Below are 19628 nucleotides of genomic sequence, written 5' to 3'. Positions count from 1 at the left end.
TGCTTTTCAACTGTGGTGTTGGAGAAGATGCTTGAGAGTCCCTTGGACTGCAAGGAGGTCCAACCAGTCCATCCTAAAGGAAGTCAATCCTGAACGTTCATTGGAAGGACTGATGTTGAAACTCCAATTCTTTGGCCACCTGATGTGAAAAGCTGACTCATTTGAAAAGACCCTGATGCTGGGAAAGATTGAAGGTGAGAGGTGAAGGGGACGACAGAGGATGAGACAGTTGGATGGCATCACCAACACTATGGACATGAGTTTGAGTAAATTCTGGGAGTTGGTGATGGACAGGGAGGCTTGGCGTGCTGCAGTCCATAGGTTCGCAAAGATTCAGACACGACTGAGCAACTGACTGACTGACGACTGACTGACTGATGATTGTTCCAGTAGTCATGTGTGGATGTGAGAGTTGGACCATAAAGAAAGCGGAGTGACGAAGAACTGATGCTTTCAAACTGTGATGCGGAGAAGACTTTTGAGAGTCCCTTGGGCAGCAAGGAGACCAAACCAGTGAATCCTAAAGGAAATCAACCCTGAATATTCATTAGGACTGATGCTGAAGCTGAAGACCTAATACTGTGGCTACCTGATGTGAAGAGCGGACTCACTGGAAAAGACCCTGATGCTGGGACAGATTTGAGGGCAGGAGAAGCGGGAAACAGGATGAGATGGCTGGATGGCATCACCGACTCAATGGACTTGACCATGAGCCAACTCCAGGAGATAGTGAAGTCAGGGAAGCCTGGCCTGCTGCAGTCCCTGGGATCCCAGTCAGGCAGGACTGAGCAACTAAACAGAGACATGAAGCACTCTGCTACCTCCTAGTGGCTATTAGGGGTTAAGCACCTACTGAGCCTGTGGCAGGGGCAGAACACATCAGCTGGAAGAGCACACTAGCCAAGAAATGGCAGGCAGCATCTGGAAGCTGGAAAAAACAATGAAAACAGACTCTCTGCCTAGAGTTTCCAGAAGGAACATAGCCCGGAAAACACCTTGATTTTAGCCCAGGGAGATCCATCTCAGCCTTGATCTCCAGAGTTGTAAGCCTAGAAATCACTCAAGCCTAAGTTTCAATTCAGTTTAGTTGCTGTCGTGTCTGGCTCTTTGCGACCCCATGGACTGGTCACATGGATCACAGCCTTGTCTAACTCAAAGAAACTATGAGCCATGCCGTATAGGGCCATCCAAGATGGAAGGGTCATGGAGGAGAGTTCTAACAAAACTTGGTCCACTGGAGAAGGAAACGGCAAACCACTTCAGTATTCTTAAGAATGCCATCAACAGTAGGAAAAGCCAAAAAGATATGACACTGAAAGCCTAAGATAGAGAAGGGCTTATCTCAAAGAGATCTGTGGGTGTGACTTGTCTCATGGAGTGAATCCCAGTAAGTTCATAGAAGACCCTACAAATTTAGAATTATATTGGAAAAACACTTACCAGCGTTGATTAACAGAGACAGAGACAAAATGAAAACAGGTTCAGGACCCCCAAACTCATTTCTGCTGCCCACGTAATACATTCTTATCTCCTTAACGTCAAAAAATGTCTCTAAAACTAAATTGATCATTAGAAAATTGCTTGATTAGTGAAGATCAACAGGCTTGTGGGACATTTTCATCAATGCTCTGAGGAAGCCCACTTTGAAATATCCCCTTTGGCAGCACAGAAGCCTCCAAGGGCGTAATATTCAGGAAACTCCTACCTTCATAATTCAGATCGAACTCTATTAAAGTGTACTCCTGCCCCTGAAATTACTGAAAGACGTTCCCTCCTGCTGACGGATACTTTGAGCGTTCCAAGCCAACCTGTGACTGCCCTGTTCACACTGAGGGGGCCCTCACTTCCTTTAATCCCCCAACCCCAAACTCTCTGTAGGGCTCACGAAGACCAGTGAGGGTGGCTGGGGTTGGGCCCCGAGCTGAAGGATTAGCGAGAGGACCTCGCTGAGCCGCGGTCCTGGGCACGTCAAATCATTGAGGCGCTCAGCGACGATGCGTATCAGCGCCTGCGCTAAAAGCACCGCTCCCGGAGCCTTAGCTGTCAAGTTGCTTCCTATCCAAGACGCCCGAGTATTCGATTCGTGGATGGACCCCTGCAACGCATGTACAATAAAGCGTGACGGGAAACATCTTCTGGGAGCAGGAACTGCCGGAAGCCTGGCTAGGAAATACGGTCCACGAAGGTGCGTGGGTCACAGCCTCACACCTAGAGAGAGAGAACACCTGTTCGGCCAGGAACAGAGCGTAGCGATTTCTGGGAGATGGAGTCCTGTGGCGCAAGGAGGCATGTGCGCATGACCGGAAGTGACGCTTTTAAGGCGCGTCCCCCCCTTTGGCTCAGAGGCGGGCCTGCGACCGCTGTTTCTGAGCTCCAAGCGGTAGCCGTATCCTGGAACCTTTTCACGTAAACGGCAGCAAGCGGGCTTTTTCAAGCGGTGTTCCGCTAGAGACCGAGTCGGCGGTTGCGTCACGGGCTCCCCAGCCGACGCCCGGCTGTGGTTGTGGAGACAATGAGAGACCCGGCCGGACAGCACGGACCCGGGTCAGCTCCGCAGACTCAGATCCGGCCTTTGAGGCGAGAGGCCTGAGAGAAGAGCCCGGAGCGGGGCTGGGGCTGCAGTGAAGCGACTCCGACGCTCAGAGAATTGCTGGGAGGCGGTGGCGCGAGGCGGGACCCGGATGCTGGAAGAAGGAGGTGAGGGGGAGTGTTGGAGCGGTTCGTGGCTTCCAGCCTTCGCGCCAGTACTGCTGTGCGACCCGGTTCGGAACTCAGCGGTTATCCTTTCCACAAGTAGTTGGGGACGGTCCTTTTTTAAATAATTACGGGGTCAAAAAAAAGTTGAAGAGCTCAGTCCTGAATCATCTCTGACTGTCCTGTTCCTGGCTCTGATTTGTTGACGTACCTATGGCATATTAAAAAGTAGAAGTGGGCATTGGAAAGGGAAATGGGACGTGCTCAGGGCCTCCTTTATTGCTCCTGATCTTCCAGCCCTCTTGAAGCGACCAGGAATACTCGGAATGGGATCCTGTTGACTTCCTGTGATACTGAGGGTGGGTTCAACCCAGTTGGATTGTGAAATCTTAGCGAATCCTGGGAATTTAGAATCAGAAGACTAGGATTCCTGTTTAAGCTGGGGGGTACCAGCCAGGTCTCTTGACCTGTGTTTCTTCATGGAGGAAAAGGTAAAATGACGTTAACTACCTCGTTCACCTCTAAGAACTGTAAGCATGAAATAAAGTGATGCTTTTGAAAGCACCTTGAATGCTTTCCAGAACAGAACGAATGTGTGTGTGATAGTCACCAGTGAGGCATTGCCATCCTCCCCTATACCAAGAATTGCTCTGTCACTTATCAAGTGCAATTTCAAATCCAGCATTTCATGTTGTCTTCCCTCGGAGACCCAGGAACACAAGCAGGACGGTTGTCGTCTTCCCCATAGTACCAACGGTGAAAATAAGTACAATGGATAGGTACAGCTCAGTAACGTGAAGTCTGTACTAAGACTAGTGTTCAGACTTTTTCACTTTTTTTAGAGTTGTTTCTGAGGACTATACTAACACTCTTGTTTGTTTTTCTTTTAATTGGGATATAATTTGCATGCTATAATATTCACTTTGAAAGTTTACAGTTCAGTGGTTTTTATTATAGTCACAAAATTAGGCAACCATCGCCACTATTTAATTCCAGAACATTTTCATCATCTCACAAAGAAACTGGCGCTACTCCACAGTCTCCTTTCCCCGTAGTCTCTGGCCAGCTATTCATCGTTCTGTCCCTGTGTATGTGCTTATTCTGGACAATTCATGAAAATAGAATCATACAGTATATGTGTCTGGGTTCTTCCATTTAGTATGTTTCAAGGTTCATCCATGTCAAAGCATGAAGAAATGTACATCCTTTTTATGGCCAAATAATATTCCATTACATGGATTATACCATGTTTTGTTTACCTGTGCCTCAGTTGATGGACATCTGAGTGGTTTCCAGTTTGCACTATTATGATGTTATGAACGTGCATGCAAACATTTTCTTTTGAAAATATTTTCATTTTGCTAGAGTTTGTACTTAGGGGAGGAATTACTGTGTAACCATGGTAACTCTGTTTAACTTTCTGAGGAACTACAAGACTGTCTTCCACAGTGGCAGCACCATTTCACGTTCCCAGTGGCAGTGTATGAGAATTTCAGTTTCTGTATGTCCTCACCAGGCTTTCCTGGTGGCTCAGTGGTAAAGAATCCACCTGCCAATGCAGGAGACACTGGTTTGAGCCCTACTTCGGAAGATCCCCTTGAGAAGGAAATAGCAATGCACTGCTGGGAAATCCCATGGACAGAGGAGCCTGGCGGGCTACAGTCTCCGAGTTAAACACGACTTAGCGACTGAGCACATAGGCATTCACACATCCTCATCAGTACTTTATTTTAATGTGTCTTTTTTATTTTAGCCATCTTAGTGGGTGTGAAGTGGTATCTCACACTGGTTTGATAAGTATTTCTCCAGTGACTCAAGATGTTGAGCATCTTTTCATATACTTACTAGTTTTTTGTATCTCACTTAAATATCTACTCAAATCCATTGCTCATTTTTAAGTTGGGTTATTTGTCCTTCTTTGTTGAGTTTTTAATATAGAGAAATCTGTATATATTTTGGATATTAGACCCTTAGAAGGTGTATGATTTGCAGGTGTTTTCACTTTGATAGTGTCCTTTAAAGCACAAAGTTTTTAATTTTTATCAACTCCCACTTAATTTTTTTCCTTGTACTTTTGATATCATGTCTAATAAATGTATTGCCTAATCAGATGTTATAAAGATTTATATTTTCTTCTTAAAGTTTTAGCTTTTACATTTAACTCTGATCCATTTTGGGTTAATTTTTATAGATGGTGTGAGGTAGGAGTCCAGCTTCATTCTTTTGCATGTAGATATCCAGGTGTCCCACCTCTATTTTGTTGAAAAGAAATTTTAATTTCTTGGCACTCTTGTTGAAAATAAGTTGTCCCTAAATGTATGGATTTATTTCTGGACTCTCAGTTCTTCTCCACTGATCTGTCTATCCATAGTACCACCCTACTTTAATTACTGTTGCTTTGTGGAAAGTTTTGATATCGTGAATATGAGTCTTCCATCACTTGTTCTTTTTCCAGATTGATTGTTCTATGTCCCATGCATTTGCATATGAATTTTAGGAGCAGCTCCTAAATTTTTATTTAAAAAAACAGCTGGGATTTTGATAGGACTGCATTGACTCAAATTAATTTACTGAATATTGCAATCTCAGGATTATTGTCTTTCAGTTCATGAACATGGAATGGCTTTTCATTTATTTAGCTCTTCTGTAGTTTCCTTTAAAAATATTTGGTAGTTTTCACAACTGATAAAGGATAAATTTCCAAAATATACAAGCAGTTAATATAACTCAATACCATAAAAACAAACAACCCAGTCAAAAAGTGGGAAAAAGACCTAAAGAGACATTTCTCCAAAGAAGACATACAAATGGCTAACAAACAGATGAAAAGATGCTCAACATTGCTCATTATTAGAGAAATGCAAATCAAAACTGCAGTGAGATATCACCTCACACCTGTCAGAACAGCTGTCATCAAAGTCTACAAATAATAAATGCTGCAAATGGTATGGGAAAAAGGGAGCCCTCTTGCACTGTTTGTGGGAATGTAAATTGATACAGCCACTATGGAAGATGGTATGGAGATTCCTTAAAAAACTAGGAATAAAACCACCATATACCCAGCAATCCCACTCCTAGGTGTATACCCTGAGGGAAAAAAATATTGAGAAAAACACATGTATCCCATTGTTCATTGCAGCACTGTTTACAATAGCTAGAACATGGAAACAACCTAGATGTCCATTGAAAGGCAAATGGATCAAGAAGTTGTGTTATTAATTAAAAAAAAAAAAGTTGTGTTACATATACACAATGGAATATTACTCAGCCATTAAAAGGAATGCATTTGAGTCAGTTCTAATGAGGTGGATGAACCTAGAACCTATTATACAGAGTGAAGTACATCAGAAAGAGAATGCTAAATATCGTATTCTAACGCATATTTACAGAGTTTAGAAAAATTATACTGAAGAATTTATTTACAGAGCAGCAGTGGAGAAACATAGAGAATAGAGAATAGACATAGAGATAGACATAGAGACATAAACATAGAGATAGAGAATAGACGAATGGACATGAGGAGAGGGTGAGATATATGGAAAGTGTAACATAAAAGTTACATTACCATTTTTAAAATAGATAGCTACTTTAAAAAATAGGGAATTTGCTGTATGGCTCAGGAAACTCAAATAGGGGCTCTTTATCAACCTAGAGGAGTGGGATGGGAGGGAGGATCAAAAGGGAGGGGATAGATGTATACTTATGGCTGATTCTCTTGCAGTTTGACAGAAAACAACAAAATTCTGTAAAGCAATTATCCTTCAATAAATAAATTAATTAAAAAAGAATCAGACAAAAGATTAAACAAAAATTTGGTAGTTTTCAGTGTAATGTCTTGCACTTCATATATTCAGTTTATTCTTAGGTGTTTTGTTCTTTTAATTCTCTTTTAATTTTCATTTCTAGATTGTTCATTGCTAGTTACAGAAATATAGTTGGAGAACTGTGTATTCAATTCTTTGCCCATTTTTAATTGAGGTGTCTTTTTATTGTTTGTTCACATTGTATCCTGCAACCTTGCTGAACTTCTTTAGCTATGATAGTTTTTCTGTTGATTTCTTAGGATTTTCTGTGTACAAAATCATGCCATTCACAAATAGAGATCATTTAAATTTTTCCTTTCCAATCTGGATGCATTTGATTACTTTGCCTGATATTGTCTGATTGCTCTGGCTAGAACTTCCAGTGTAGTACTGAGTAGAACTGACAAGAGCTGACATCCTTGTCTTGTTCCTGATCTTAGACGAAAAGCATTATTCTTTAGCTCTGGGCTTTCTGGAAATGCCTCTTATCAAGTTGAGGAAGTCCCCTTCTGTTCCTGGTTTATTGGAGGTGTTTTATAGCAAAAGGTATCAGATTCTCTTAAATAGCCTCTTGGTGTTCACTGAGATGATCGTATGGGTTCTCCGCCCCCCGCCCCCCCGCCTTTGTATTAATACAGTGTATTATAGATTACTTTTCATGTGTTGAAGCAACCTTACATTCCTGGAATGAATCCCACTTGGTCACTACCTCTTCTTTTGATTAAGCAAATGTCTTTAATTTGCAGAGCCACTTTCTGCAAAGAACTTAATTGATAATAGTTGTAAGCTATATATTTACACGCCAGGCATTGTGTCAGCTGCTTTGTCTGTGTTTAAATCTTCACAGAAACTTTACAAGGGATCACATAGAAAAGTTGCTGGGAAGTTGTCGATCTGGAATGCTTGACAGTCTTTACACTTTAATGCCTTTCTGTGTCTGAGTGGATTGATGGAACTTCTGAGGTAGAAAAGGAAATGGGAAAATTTATACCCCATTGCAGTTCTGCAAATTCAGCCCCAGTGAGCCCTGGGACCTATAATATCATCTGAACATGCTCTTTAGAGTGAGAATGTGAGGCTTTCTAATTTGATGAGCTGTGAACTTTTTTGCCTCATTGGTTTCTTTCTCTTCCTCCAGAACCACCTTCTCCAGACCCTGCCCTTCCCCAGGAGGAAGACACAGAAGAGGAAGGAATGGCAGCTGGTCTCACAGCAGGGCCCCAAGTAAGTTGGAAATTTACTCCAAGAAGCAGTCTTTTTTTCTAGGAAAAAAAAAAACTAACAGTGCTTTTGGTTTTCAATTACAAAAGACACTCATGTTCTTTGTAGAAAACCTGGAAAATGTAGACAATATACTACCCAACCCCCCAGTCACCTTTATTTGTACAAAGAAATAACACTTAACTTTTTGATTTGTATGCTTTTAGGTACTCTTTTTGTTGTTGTTGTCCCAGAGACGATTTGTCCTGCTTTGTAACCTTTTTATTTCTACTTAGTAGCATTGGATTAATATTTCCCCCATCATTAAGAGTATTCTACAGAATTATTTCCAATAAACTCCATTTCATAGTGCTTCTGTGAAGGTAAGAACTGTCTTCACCCTTTCCTTTTCTTGACTAGACTAGGAATTGGTCTGTTTTCATTTTTAGAAAGTCTGCTCTTGGATTTCTTCATCAATTCTAATCTTTATTAAAAGAAAACTTTTAGTATTTTTTTTTTTTGGCTTCTGCTTTCCTTAGATTGATTTATTTTTTTTTTAGTGTGTGTTATCTTTTCTTTTTTTTTTTCTTATTTTTCATTTATTTATATTAATTGGAGGCTAATTACTTGACAGTATTGTAGTGGTCTTTGGCATACATTGATATGAATCAGCCATGGATTTACATGTGTTCCCCATCCTGAATCCCCCTCCCACCTCCCTCCCCATCCCATCCCTCTGGGCATTTATTTTAAAATTAATATTTTTAACCTCATGAGTTCAATCCATAATTTATTTTGTTCCTTTTTTGTTCAGATATATTGAATGTTTTTGGCTGTGATCTTAATTTTTTAGATATGCCAAAACTGTGACTTTGGTTTCTTGTCTGCACATGTGGCTGGTCTGTGTCCCATGGAGGATAGTTTGTGTCTCTTCTCCACACAAAACATGCAGGTATAGTGTAATTGCAGGGTGTAGGACTTTACAACTCTACATGCTCAACCTTATTAAATTAGTCATTTCTTCCATACCTTTATTTTTTGGTTTATTTTGCATTAAATGTCAGCACTGAGCTATTTAATACCTCTCACAGCTATCATATTTTAAATTTCTCCTCGTATTTCCTAAAGTTTTTCCCGTGTGAATTATATATTTATTATTTGGTTCATAACCCTTATATCTTCATAGTGGATTTTACTCTCTTGATTACTATAAAAAGACCCCCAATGTTTTTTAAAATGACCCTCTGTCCCATTTAAAGCATTTCTCAGTGTGAAGATGTATTGGAAGGACAGGTAAAATTAGAAATCAGGAAATTAGTTAAGATTTGGGAAATGCTACTGGCTTAAACAAGGCAGTGGTAGGGGTGTGGAGAGAAATGTGTAAATTCTCATGCTACTGGGGAGGAAGAACGAACATGTATTTGACTTGTGGGGAGCTGCAGGAAAACGGGAAGATGACATCCAGGTGTCTGATATGGCCAACACGGTACATGAAGGCACCATTTCCTAGGCTGATAACAGATAAAAATGTCCCTGCCTCTACACCTGTGCTCACGATGCCTTCCCCGCTTTGGATAGCCTTCTCTTTCTCCATCTGAGGAACCTGCTCCTTAAAGGCCAACTTGGTGGTTGCCTTCTCTCTCTCTGGTGTTCCATGAGTGTCCTACCCCTGCCCTCCATCTAAGATTCCTCTTCCATTATCCTAGCAACTAGAATATCCCTCTCTTTCACACATTGTTACAGGTAGTTGCAAATATGCTTGGCTCTCCTGCTTACTGTAAGATGTCTGAGCTCATGGGAATATTTATTAAATGTTCTGCAAACATTCATCATTCACATTCTTTGCTGATGTGCAGCTGATTCCTTGCCGCATAAACTCACACATTCTAATTTTGTTCTATGTTGGTACTTTTAATTCCCGAGCACCTGTTAGTTTCTGCCCAGTTACTGCTCATATGTATATATATTTCTATTTTTATATAAAGTCTACAAGAATTATAAACGTGTGAAGACAGAGAGACCGTTACTTATTTTCATGCATGAGTGTCCAGTATAGCGTTAGGCACATAGGACGTGATCAGTGGTGCTTTTCTGGAACTACCCCGAGTCCTTTCAGAGACCTTTAGTAGGTTCACTAACCACCACACCCAGAGCTGCCAGCCTGCCTGCCTCCTCACATTCTAAGGGCACTGGACAAGAAGGAATGTGCTTGTTGTTACAGGGATCCACACCTTTCAGCAGTTTGACTGTAGATTTTACCCAGGGGGGATGGAGGCAGTTGGCCCCTGCTCCGAGGGACAGGTTCGAGGAAGGGATGCCAGAAAAGTCCAGAAACCTGGTCTTACTGGGTAAGGAAACCATTTAAAATTCAGAATTTGTTTAGTTCTGAAAATCTGTGGTACTTCCCAGTCTTGAGTGATCCTGAGTGGCTCTGATGCACCAGAGGGACAGTGTTTATTCCTCCTCATTCACCAGCAAAAGGTCTCTGCATTCTGGATTGGGAAATAGCTAGTTTCATTTTGTTGCCCCTCGAAGCTGTACCTCCACATTTTCCTACTTCCCAGAAGGGGTCCTCCATAGTAAGTTCCCATCTTCCTAAGTAACTTGTTTTATGGGCTTGCTTAGCTCTCTGGCTTGACCCCTCCTTGAGGCTGTTTCTTTATCTCTTTTCAGAAATGCTCTAACAAGACTTCAGCACCATTATCTGTCTTTCTTACTGCTGTGTCCCCTAGTGGCCAGCACCAAGTCAGTGCTCAGTTTATTTATTGCATGAATGAAATGAATGACCTGTTCATCTCCCCCAGTTCTGGGTAGCTGTTTATACTTAGTGCAGATCTCTAAAGTCCACTTCTTTTTCCCTTATATAGGACTTCCAGTTTCCCAGCCTGGTATGAACTTCCAGTTGGAACAAAGGGAAGATTCATGGATGCTCAAGAGAGACGGCCTAAGGAATGCCTGTCCAGGTGAGTGAGCAAAGCAGAGTGTCAGGAGGAAAAGCCCCTTTGGAAACATTTGAATATTTTAACAAGGGAGGTAGCTATGCCACTTTTATAGATGAGGAAAATAAAGCTGAGAGAGGCTGACTCACTGGTTCAGAGCCTCCCAGTTAGAAAGTAGCGAGGCTGGGTTTGAAGTAACACCAGTCAAACTCCAAAAGCCTCTATTCCATACCATCTCCTCAGTCTCCCCAAGCTGGGAGGTATTTGGAAGCACAGGTGGTGTTGCTGGCCTCCAGGAAATGAGAGTCATCTTTGCCAGCCCAGGACATTCCCTGCCTCAGGTACACCGTATTGAGGGTCTGAGGTGCCCACCTTTACCCATCCTTCAGCTGTGACACCTGCTGCTGCTCCCCTGTCTGACTGACTCTATTGGATTCTGCACCCCATCTTCATGGCCATGCTGGAATTTTCTCAAGAGCTGACACTAAGAAACTCAGGAAAAACAAAAGCACAGGAAACCATAATTTCTATGTATGTTTATGTCTTCCTGCTCATCTAAGGCTGCTCACTCCACCTTCACCTTCGTATTTCAGCCCTTGCAGGTAAATGACCTCTGGCAGGGCCTGTAGTCAGGCCCAGCTGTGGCAGGGCAGCTACTTTTGGTATTTTGAAACTTAAAGCATCAGAGGTACAAATGAACTTAACAGCTTTAAGGTGACACAATTTTAAATTTTTCTAAAAATGCAGCCTAATGCTTTTATATCTGATCATGGTTGCTGTAAGTCAATGAAAACAAAACAAAGCCTCTGGCTTCTTTTCCACAGGGTTTATCTGCACTCTCTCCTTCCCATTTTAGCCTCTCTCTAAGCAGCCTGTCACATGTCACCTCAGTCCTTGTTGTAACTGCGGGCACCACTCACACTCACTGAAATACTTTCTTTCGCAGGGAGCCTGACTCCCCTGCTGCTTCCTTGCCCCTTGCCGCACCCCTTCCCAGCTCACCATCCTTGTTAGGCAGGACCTTTCCCCCTAAGTCCCGAGACCCCGTGTAGAACTTCAGAGATGAAATGCAGGGTTTTATGGCAATAACTGCATTTTCGTGGGAAAAGGCTTCATCAGTCTCAGAGGAGTTCAGGAGCCTAAAAAGGGTACTGAAGAAGATTGAGATCACCAAGTTATGAGAAAGAGAAGTTGGGAAAGGTGTTACCATGGAAACTCTGTGCCCTGAGGTGTCAGTGTAGAGTGTTGGTGTGGAAGCAACTTTGGATATGGACCCATGGAAGATGCGCCAGGTGCTGGCTTACTGCGTATCAAGTGCATGGATTCAGAGTAAATCACTAAATTGTGGTCATATGTTTCTATATCTCAAAAATGTGGATAACAAAACCTGTCTTACTTGACAAGACTGATACATATGAAAAAGTTGTTGACAGTGTAGGACTGTATTAATTCTGTGATAAGTGAAGTAATTGGAGGAGTTTTAAATCTGGCTGTTAAGAGTAACTAAAACACTGCCCCGGGGATGTCTTACCTCTGCTCTGAGGCCCCACAGAGCACCCTGGATATTGCTGAGCCTCATGGGTGGGTTCAGGGTTCTCTGTTATTCCAATCCACCCTCCCACAGTGACAGACACACCCAGGGCTTGGATGTGCCTTTGCCTCACTCTTTGGTCCATGCCTGGGGTTGTTTTATTAATAGCTACTGGAGGTGCAACAGAGAAGAAGATTGAGTCCCTGCTTACATACTAGCAAGGAACGTAAATAGAATGAGTAAACAAAATAACTGGTAGAACATTGAATAGTGGTGAGTACTGTAGGAATGGGAATACCAGTGAGGGCTATTCTCAGTTAGATGAATAGGAGAGACCACTTTGAGGTGACATTGGCACTGAGGTCTGAAGGAAGAGAATGAGCCAGCTGTCTGAGTGTCTGCATAAGGAACATCCTGGGCCACACCATGCCTTGAAGCTTTGAGTGGAGATTAGTTTGACTTGTGTTAGGATCAGAAGATCCTAGGACTCAGTAAATAAGGGTGCTGGGCAGGGCAGCAGACCTTATAAGACTCATGGAAGACATTCAGGTTTTATCCAAGTAGGAAGATAGGAAGCCACTGAAGGTGTTGAGCAGAAAAAGGATAATATGTGATTTGTGTTTGAGAAGATAACGTGTGGAGACTAGACTTTCAGGGTTGAAGACGGGAAGCAGGGAGATCAGTTAGGACATAACAATAAGAGGATGGTGGTGGGTCAGGACAAAGATTCAGGACATACTTGGTGTTACAGCCAACAGGACTCACTAGGGATTGGATATGAGAGATAAGGCATTAAGGGTGACCCTGGTCTGAGCAGTTGGGTGAATAGAAGGGCTGACTAAGTTACTGGCTAGAAAGGGAAAATCACCACTTCTATTTTTGGGTATACTCGGTTTGAGATATTATTAGACTGTGTTATACAGGAGCTGGCACTCAGGGGAGAGGTGAGCTGAGGCAAGACAGTTCATGAACATCACATGGTCTGTTTTTTGTCTCTGGTTGGGCATGCCGTATCTTATTTACCCGACCAGGGATCGAACCTGTGACCCCTGCAATGGAAACATGGAATCCTAACCTGTTAGTCCTACTACTGCTGCTGCTAAGTCACTTCAGTCGTGTCCAACTCTGTGCGACCCCACAGATGTCAGCCCACCAGGCTGCCCCGTCCCTGGGGTTCTCCAGGCAAAAACACTGGAGTGGGTTGCCATTTCCTTCTCCAGTGCAGGAGACTGAAAAGTGAAAGTGAAGTCGCTCAGTCGTTTCCGACTCTTAGTGACCCCATGGATCGCAGCCTACCAGGCTCCTCCGTCCATGGGATTTTCCAGGCAAGAGTACTGGAGTGCCATTGCCTTCTCCGCCTGTTAGTCCTAACCTAACCTTAATTGTTCCTTTCTCCTACTGCTTCTTTTATTATCACTTTTCTTCTTTCCATCTTTCACTCAGATAAGACAGCCAGTATTTGAGAGCTGTCAGAGTCTTCTAAGGCCTAATACCAGGTGACATAGAGATACCTTCAACCCGAAAGAGGGACTTCTGTGCTCTTGGTAGACGAGGCTCCAGATGCACATGCAACTCACAGGGAAAACTGCTTAGTGGGAAACATATTTACAAGACAGAGATTCAAGATAATAACAAGCAATCATAGAACACTTGCTATTTCTCAGGTATGTTCTGGGTCATTTGTGTTTTAGCTCATTTAGTTCTCATGATTCTGTAAGAGAGCTACATTCACAGATAATAAATCCAAGGTATAGTAATTTGCCCAAAGTTGTATCGATAGCAGGAGGTACGGCCAAGATTTGAACCCAGGCAACCTGGATCAGGGTTCTCTATAGAAATTCAAATAAAGGGCACCTAAAACTAACCTGTTTCCCTAGATAAGGTAGAAACAGGAAGAACCATTTTAGGAAAATTGACCCTTGAGAAAAGAAGCTCCATTGTCTCCCTAAAACTCCACTCCCTGTAGCTGTAAGCCTCCATGGAGACAGACAGGTGTCTGGGACCAGAGGGTTCAATTAGTTTTAACACTTGCCAAATACTATACGTTAACTCACACTTTAAGGTTTTCTCTTAAAATGAATGGGGTCCCAAGGAGGAAGAATCATTGGGACTTCCCTGGTGGTCCAATTGTTAAGGCTCCACTCGTCCACTGCAGGGGGCATGGGTTCAATCCGTGGTCCAGGAAGTAAACTTCTGCATGCCATGCCACAAGGCCAAAAACAAGAATCAACTCGTTTAAAAAAATATCACCCACTCCTGTCCATATTATAAAAGCAATTAAGATAACTATGTAATTTTATATATTCTTGCACTTAACAGCATATTGTTTATCACTGCATATTCTTTCAAAGCAAGATTTTTATAACTTATTATAAAAATAATACTGTCACTAGAGAACATTAGAAATACACATAAGCATCGAAGAACATAAAAATTACCCCTGCCTAACCCCACAACTCAAAGACAACACAGCTTACCTTCACATTGTATAGTTTGCCAGGGTTTTTTCAATAAATATCTTTCTACAAAAGGAATTATAGTGCACAGATTGCACACATGACTTAACTCCTAAATAGTGTCTCTTAATTGGCTATACTATAGTCATTCCTTGTTATTAAAACATTTAGGTATTTGCTTTTCATTTGACAAATAATGCAGTGTTGAGAACAAATGATGTCAGTGCAGCTCTATGTAATTTCTCATTAGTTCCTCAGGATAGATTCTTACTAGTGGAATTCTGATGTCAGCATTTTAGACTCTGGACAGGTGCAGCCCAATTGCTTTCCAGAAAGCTTGTTCCTGTTTATGCAGCCACACAGTATGTGACATGCCAACTGCTGCACCCTTACCCCCACTCTAGAATTAACCTTTTTTTTTTTGAAATTTTGCTGATTTCATAGGTGAAAAGGTTCATCCTGCTGGCATCAGTCGTAAGCTTTTTAAAGTGAATTATCCCAACCTGGTAAGTAGGTTGCCCAAAACCATACTGAGAATTGTGAGACTAAGAAGACAGCTCATGACAACCCCAGTACTTGGCAAAAGCACAGGAGAGGAGTGTCAGAAATAAGACAGGAGAGGTGTGCATCTGAGACAAGCTCAGGATCCACTTCTGCTGTTTAGGAAGGGGAGCAAAGGGTGCTCATGTCTCTGAAAAGTTTTCTGGTCAGTCAGTTGAGAACAGAAGCATCCTGGGGCTTCCCTGGTGACTCAGATGGTAGAGAATCTACCTGTAATGCAGGCAACCGAAGTTCAATCCCTGGGTCGGGAAGATCCCTTGGAGCAGGGAATGGCAACCCACTCCAGTATTCTTGCCTGGAGAATCCCATGGACAGAGGAGCCTGGTGGGCTGCAATCCATGGGGCCACAAAGAGTCGGACTGAGCAGCTAACACTTACATACACATCCTGGGTGAAAGGGGTGAAGCATGGAACCAGTCTGCATACAGGCTTAGCCCAGCTCCTTCAGCCTTCATACTGTAGCATCTTCTACCACCAAAAGAATTTTTAAAATTACTTTTCTAAATTTTCTTCAGATTGGAAGATTATATCTGAATCACCACCTGAGCAAGACATTTCTGAAGAATCATTCCAAGATCCAAGTGTAGAGATGCCTTCTGGGGAGTCAGAGCACAGGAACAGTGAACTGGGGAAGAGCCTCAATCTGAGACCATTCCTTTCTCCACAGCAGAGAGTTCCTACAAAAGTGAGATCCCGTACATGGGACACACACGCAGAGAGCTTTGGGAAGAATGCAGGTACAGTTAAAGCTCACAGAGTGAAGCCGTACACGTGTAACGAATGTGGCAAGGCCTTCAGTTATTGTTCTTCCCTTTCTCAGCATCAGAAGAGCCACACGGGGGAGAAGCCATATGAGTGCAATGAATGTGGGAAGGCCTTCAGCCAGAGCTCATCTCTTATTCAGCACCAGAGGATTCACACTGGAGAGAAACCTTATAAATGCAGTGAATGTGGGAGAGCCTTCAGCCAAAACGCAAACCTCACAAAACACCAGCGAACTCATACTGGAGAAAAACCCTACAAATGTACCGAATGTGAGAAAGCCTTCAGTGACTGTTCAGCCCTTGTTCAGCACCAGAGAATCCACACTGGAGAGAAGCCTTATGAGTGTAGCGACTGTGGGAAGGCGTTCCGCCACAGTGCAAATCTTACCAACCACCAGCGGACTCACACAGGGGAGAAGCCCTACAAGTGCAGCAACTGTGAGAAGGCCTTCAGCTACTGTGCGGCATTTATTCAGCACCAGAGAATCCATACAGGGGAGAAACCCTACAAATGTAACGCATGTGGGAAGGCCTTCAGCCAGAGTGCAAACCTCACAAACCACCAGAGGATTCACACTGGAGAGAAACCCTACAAGTGTAGTGAGTGCGGGAAAGCATTCAGTCAAAGTACAAACCTTATAATCCACCAAAAGACCCACACTGGAGAGAAACCTTATAAATGTAATGACTGTGGGAAGTTCTTCAGTGAAAGCTCCGCCCTTATTCGGCATCATATAATTCACACAGGAGAAAAGCCCTATGAGTGCAATGAGTGTGGAAAAGCATTTAACCAGAGCTCATCCCTTAGTCAGCATCAGCGAATTCACACTGGTGTGAAACCCTATGAATGTAGAGAGTGTGGGAAGGCCTTCAGGTGTAGTTCAGCTTTCATTAGACATCAGAGACTCCATGCTGGAGAGTAACTGGGAACATAACTGAAGTGGATGGGGGCCTGACAGGTAATTTGAACGCTTAGCCCAGAGCCACATGCAAAAGCACCTTTTAATAAATAGTCACTATTTTACACCTTACACCTTGCATGTGGTGCTCCTTTATCAACACCTTGGTAAGCATAGACTGCCCAGCTCCAGTTACACTGTTCTCAAGATTTACCTTTAACTCAGAAACCTTGATTTATAAAGAACAAGTGAAGAACTTGGTTTGTACGTAAAAGGCCAGGTATCTTGCAGTGGTCTGTCTTAGTCATCTCTGCTTGAATGAGGGCTATTGCAAAAGAACCAAGAACAGTGGCTGGGAACAAGTACTCCCCATATAACTGGGCCACTAAGATATCAGATTTGGGGAGTGGATTCAAGTGAGGATCCCAGGGTCAACGGTTATTAGAATGGGGATGGGGGAGACTCCCTGATGCTGCACACAGCCTGCACTTTCTGAGCCGTTCAGGGGAAGTGACTGACAAATATTTAGTTACTACCATCAAGAAGACAGGTTGAGGGTGCACCCTCAGCAAGGTTCAGTTCAGTTGCTCAGTCGTGTCCGACTCTGACCCCATGAATCACAACACGCCAGGTCTCCCTGTCCATCACCAACTCCCGGAGTTTACTCAAATTCATGTCCATTGAGTCAGTGATGCCATCCAGCCATCTCATCCTCTGTCGTCCCCTTCTCCTCCTGCCCCCAGTCCCTCCCAGCATCAGGGTCTTTTCTAATGAGTCAACTCTTTGCATGAGGTGACCAAAGTACTGGAGTTTCAGCTTCAGCATCAGTCCTTCCAGTGGACACCCAGGACTGACCTCCTTCAGGATGGACTGGTTGGATCTCCTTGCAGTCCAAGGGACTCTCAAGAGTCTTCTCCAACACCACAGTTCAAAAGCATCAGTTTTTCGGCATGCAGCTTTCTTCACAGTCCAACTCTCACATCCATACATGACCACTGGAAAAACCATAGCCTTGACTAGACGGACCTTTGTTGGAAATGTAATGTCTCTGCTTTTTAATATGCTACCTAGGTTGGTCATAACTTTCCTTCCAAGGAATAAGCATCTTTTAATTTCATGGCTGCAGTCAACATCTGCAGCGATTTTGGAGCCCAGAAAAATAAAGTCTGACACTTTCCACATCTATTTGCCATGAAGTGATGGGACCAGATGCTATGATCTTAGTTTTCTGAATATTGAGCTTTAAGCCAACTTTTTCACTCTCCTCTCACTTTCATCGAGAGGCTTTTCAGTTCCTCTTCACTTTCTGCCATAAGGGTGGTGTCATCTGTGTATCTGATGTTATTGATATTTCTCCCGGCAATCTTGATTCCAGCTTGTGCTTCTTCCAGCCCAGTGTTTCTCATGATGTACTCTGCATATAAGTTAAATAAGCAGGGTGACAATATACAGCCTTGATGTACTCCTTTTCCTATTGGGAACCAGTCTGTTCTTCCATGTCCAGCTTCCTGACCTGCATATAGGTTTCTCAAGAGGCAGGTCAGGTGGTCTGGTATTCCCATCTCTTTCAGAATTTTCCAGTTTATTGTGATGCACACAGTCGAAGGCTTTGGCGTGGTCAATAAAGCAGAAATAGGTGTTTTTCTGGAACTCTCTTTTTCGATGATCCAGCAGATGTTGGCAATTTGATCTCTGGTTCCTCTGACTTTTCTAAAACCAGCTTGAACATCTGGAAGTTCTCGGTTCACATATTGCTGAAGCCTGGCTTGGAGAATTTTGAGCATTACTTTACTAGTGCGTGAGATGAGTGCAACTGTGCGGTAGTTTGAGCATTCTTTGGCATTGCCTTTCTTAGGGATCGGAATGAAAACGGACCTTTTCCAGTCCTGTGGCCACTGCTGAGTTTTCCAAATTTGCTGGCATATTGAGTGCAGCACCTTCACAGCATCATCTTTCAGGATTTGAAATAGCTCAGCTGGAATTCCATCACATCCACTAGCTTTGTTCGTAGTGATGCTTTCTAAGGCCCACTTGACTTCCCATTCCAGGATGTCTGGCTCTAGGTGAGTGATCACACCATCGTGATTATCTGAGTCGTGAAGATCTTTTTTGTATAGTTCTTCTGTGTATTCTTGCCACCTCTTCTTAATACCTTCTGCTTGTTAGGTCCATACCATTCCTGTCTTTTATCGAACCCATCTTTGCATGGAATGTTCCCTTGGTATCTCTAACTTTCTTGAAGAGATCTTTAGTCTTTCCCATTCTCTAGTCTTTCTGTTTTCCTCTATTTCTTTGCATTGATCGTTAAGCAAGGCTTTCTTATCTCGCCTTGCTATTCTTTGGAACTCTGCATTCAAATGGGAATATCTTTCCTTTTCTCCTTTGCTTTTCACAGCTATTTGTAAGGCCTTCTCAGACAACCATTTGGCCTTTTTGCATTTCTTTTCCATGGGGATGGTCTTGCTCCCTGTCTCCTGTACAATGTCACAAATCTCCGTCCATAGTTCATCAGGCACTGTCTATCAGATCTAGTCCCTTAAATCTATTTCTCACTTCCACTGTATAGTCATAAGGGATTTGATTTGGGTCATACCTGAATGGTCTAGTGGTTTTCTCGATTTTTCAGTCTGAATTTGGCAATAAGGTGTTCATGATCTGAGCCACAGTCAGCTCCAGGTCTTGTTTTTGCTGACTGTATAGTTTCTCCATCATTGGCTGCAAAGAATATAATCAATCTTTCAGTGTTGACCATCTGGTGATGTCCATGTGTAGAGTCTTCTC

At 43.0% G+C, this 19628-nt stretch overlaps 1 protein-coding gene across 5 annotated transcripts; it reads left to right on the top strand.

The window, feature by feature from the left end:
* The first annotated feature begins 2344 nt into the window (after nt 1-2344).
* Nucleotides 2345-18150, top strand: ZNF79 (zinc finger protein 79). 5 transcript variants are annotated; one of them, XM_065928417.1, is made up of 5 exons: nt 2345-2697; nt 7636-7721; nt 9919-10045; nt 10565-10660; nt 15700-18150. In XM_065928417.1, exons 1-5 carry the CDS (start codon nt 2682-2684, stop codon nt 16869-16871), a joined length of 1497 nt encoding a protein of 498 aa, XP_065784489.1. In that variant the 5' UTR covers nt 2345-2681; the 3' UTR covers nt 16872-18150. The 5 variants fall into 5 exon arrangements, with proteins under 5 accessions (XP_065784489.1, XP_065784490.1, XP_065784491.1 ...); XM_065928419.1 differs by lacking the exons at nt 2345-2697; nt 7636-7721 and adding exons at nt 13611-13831; nt 15068-15129 and having other exon boundaries at nt 10031-10045; nt 15700-18147; XM_065928418.1 differs by lacking the exon at nt 9919-10045 and having other exon boundaries at nt 15700-18144.
* Nucleotides 18151-19628: the final 1478 nt, after the last annotated feature.

This window comes from Muntiacus reevesi, chromosome 3 (assembly GCF_963930625.1).
Source record: "Muntiacus reevesi chromosome 3, mMunRee1.1, whole genome shotgun sequence".
Taxonomy (NCBI): Eukaryota; Metazoa; Chordata; class Mammalia; order Artiodactyla; family Cervidae; genus Muntiacus; species Muntiacus reevesi.
This window is presented reverse-complemented; position numbering and strand designations above follow the sequence as displayed.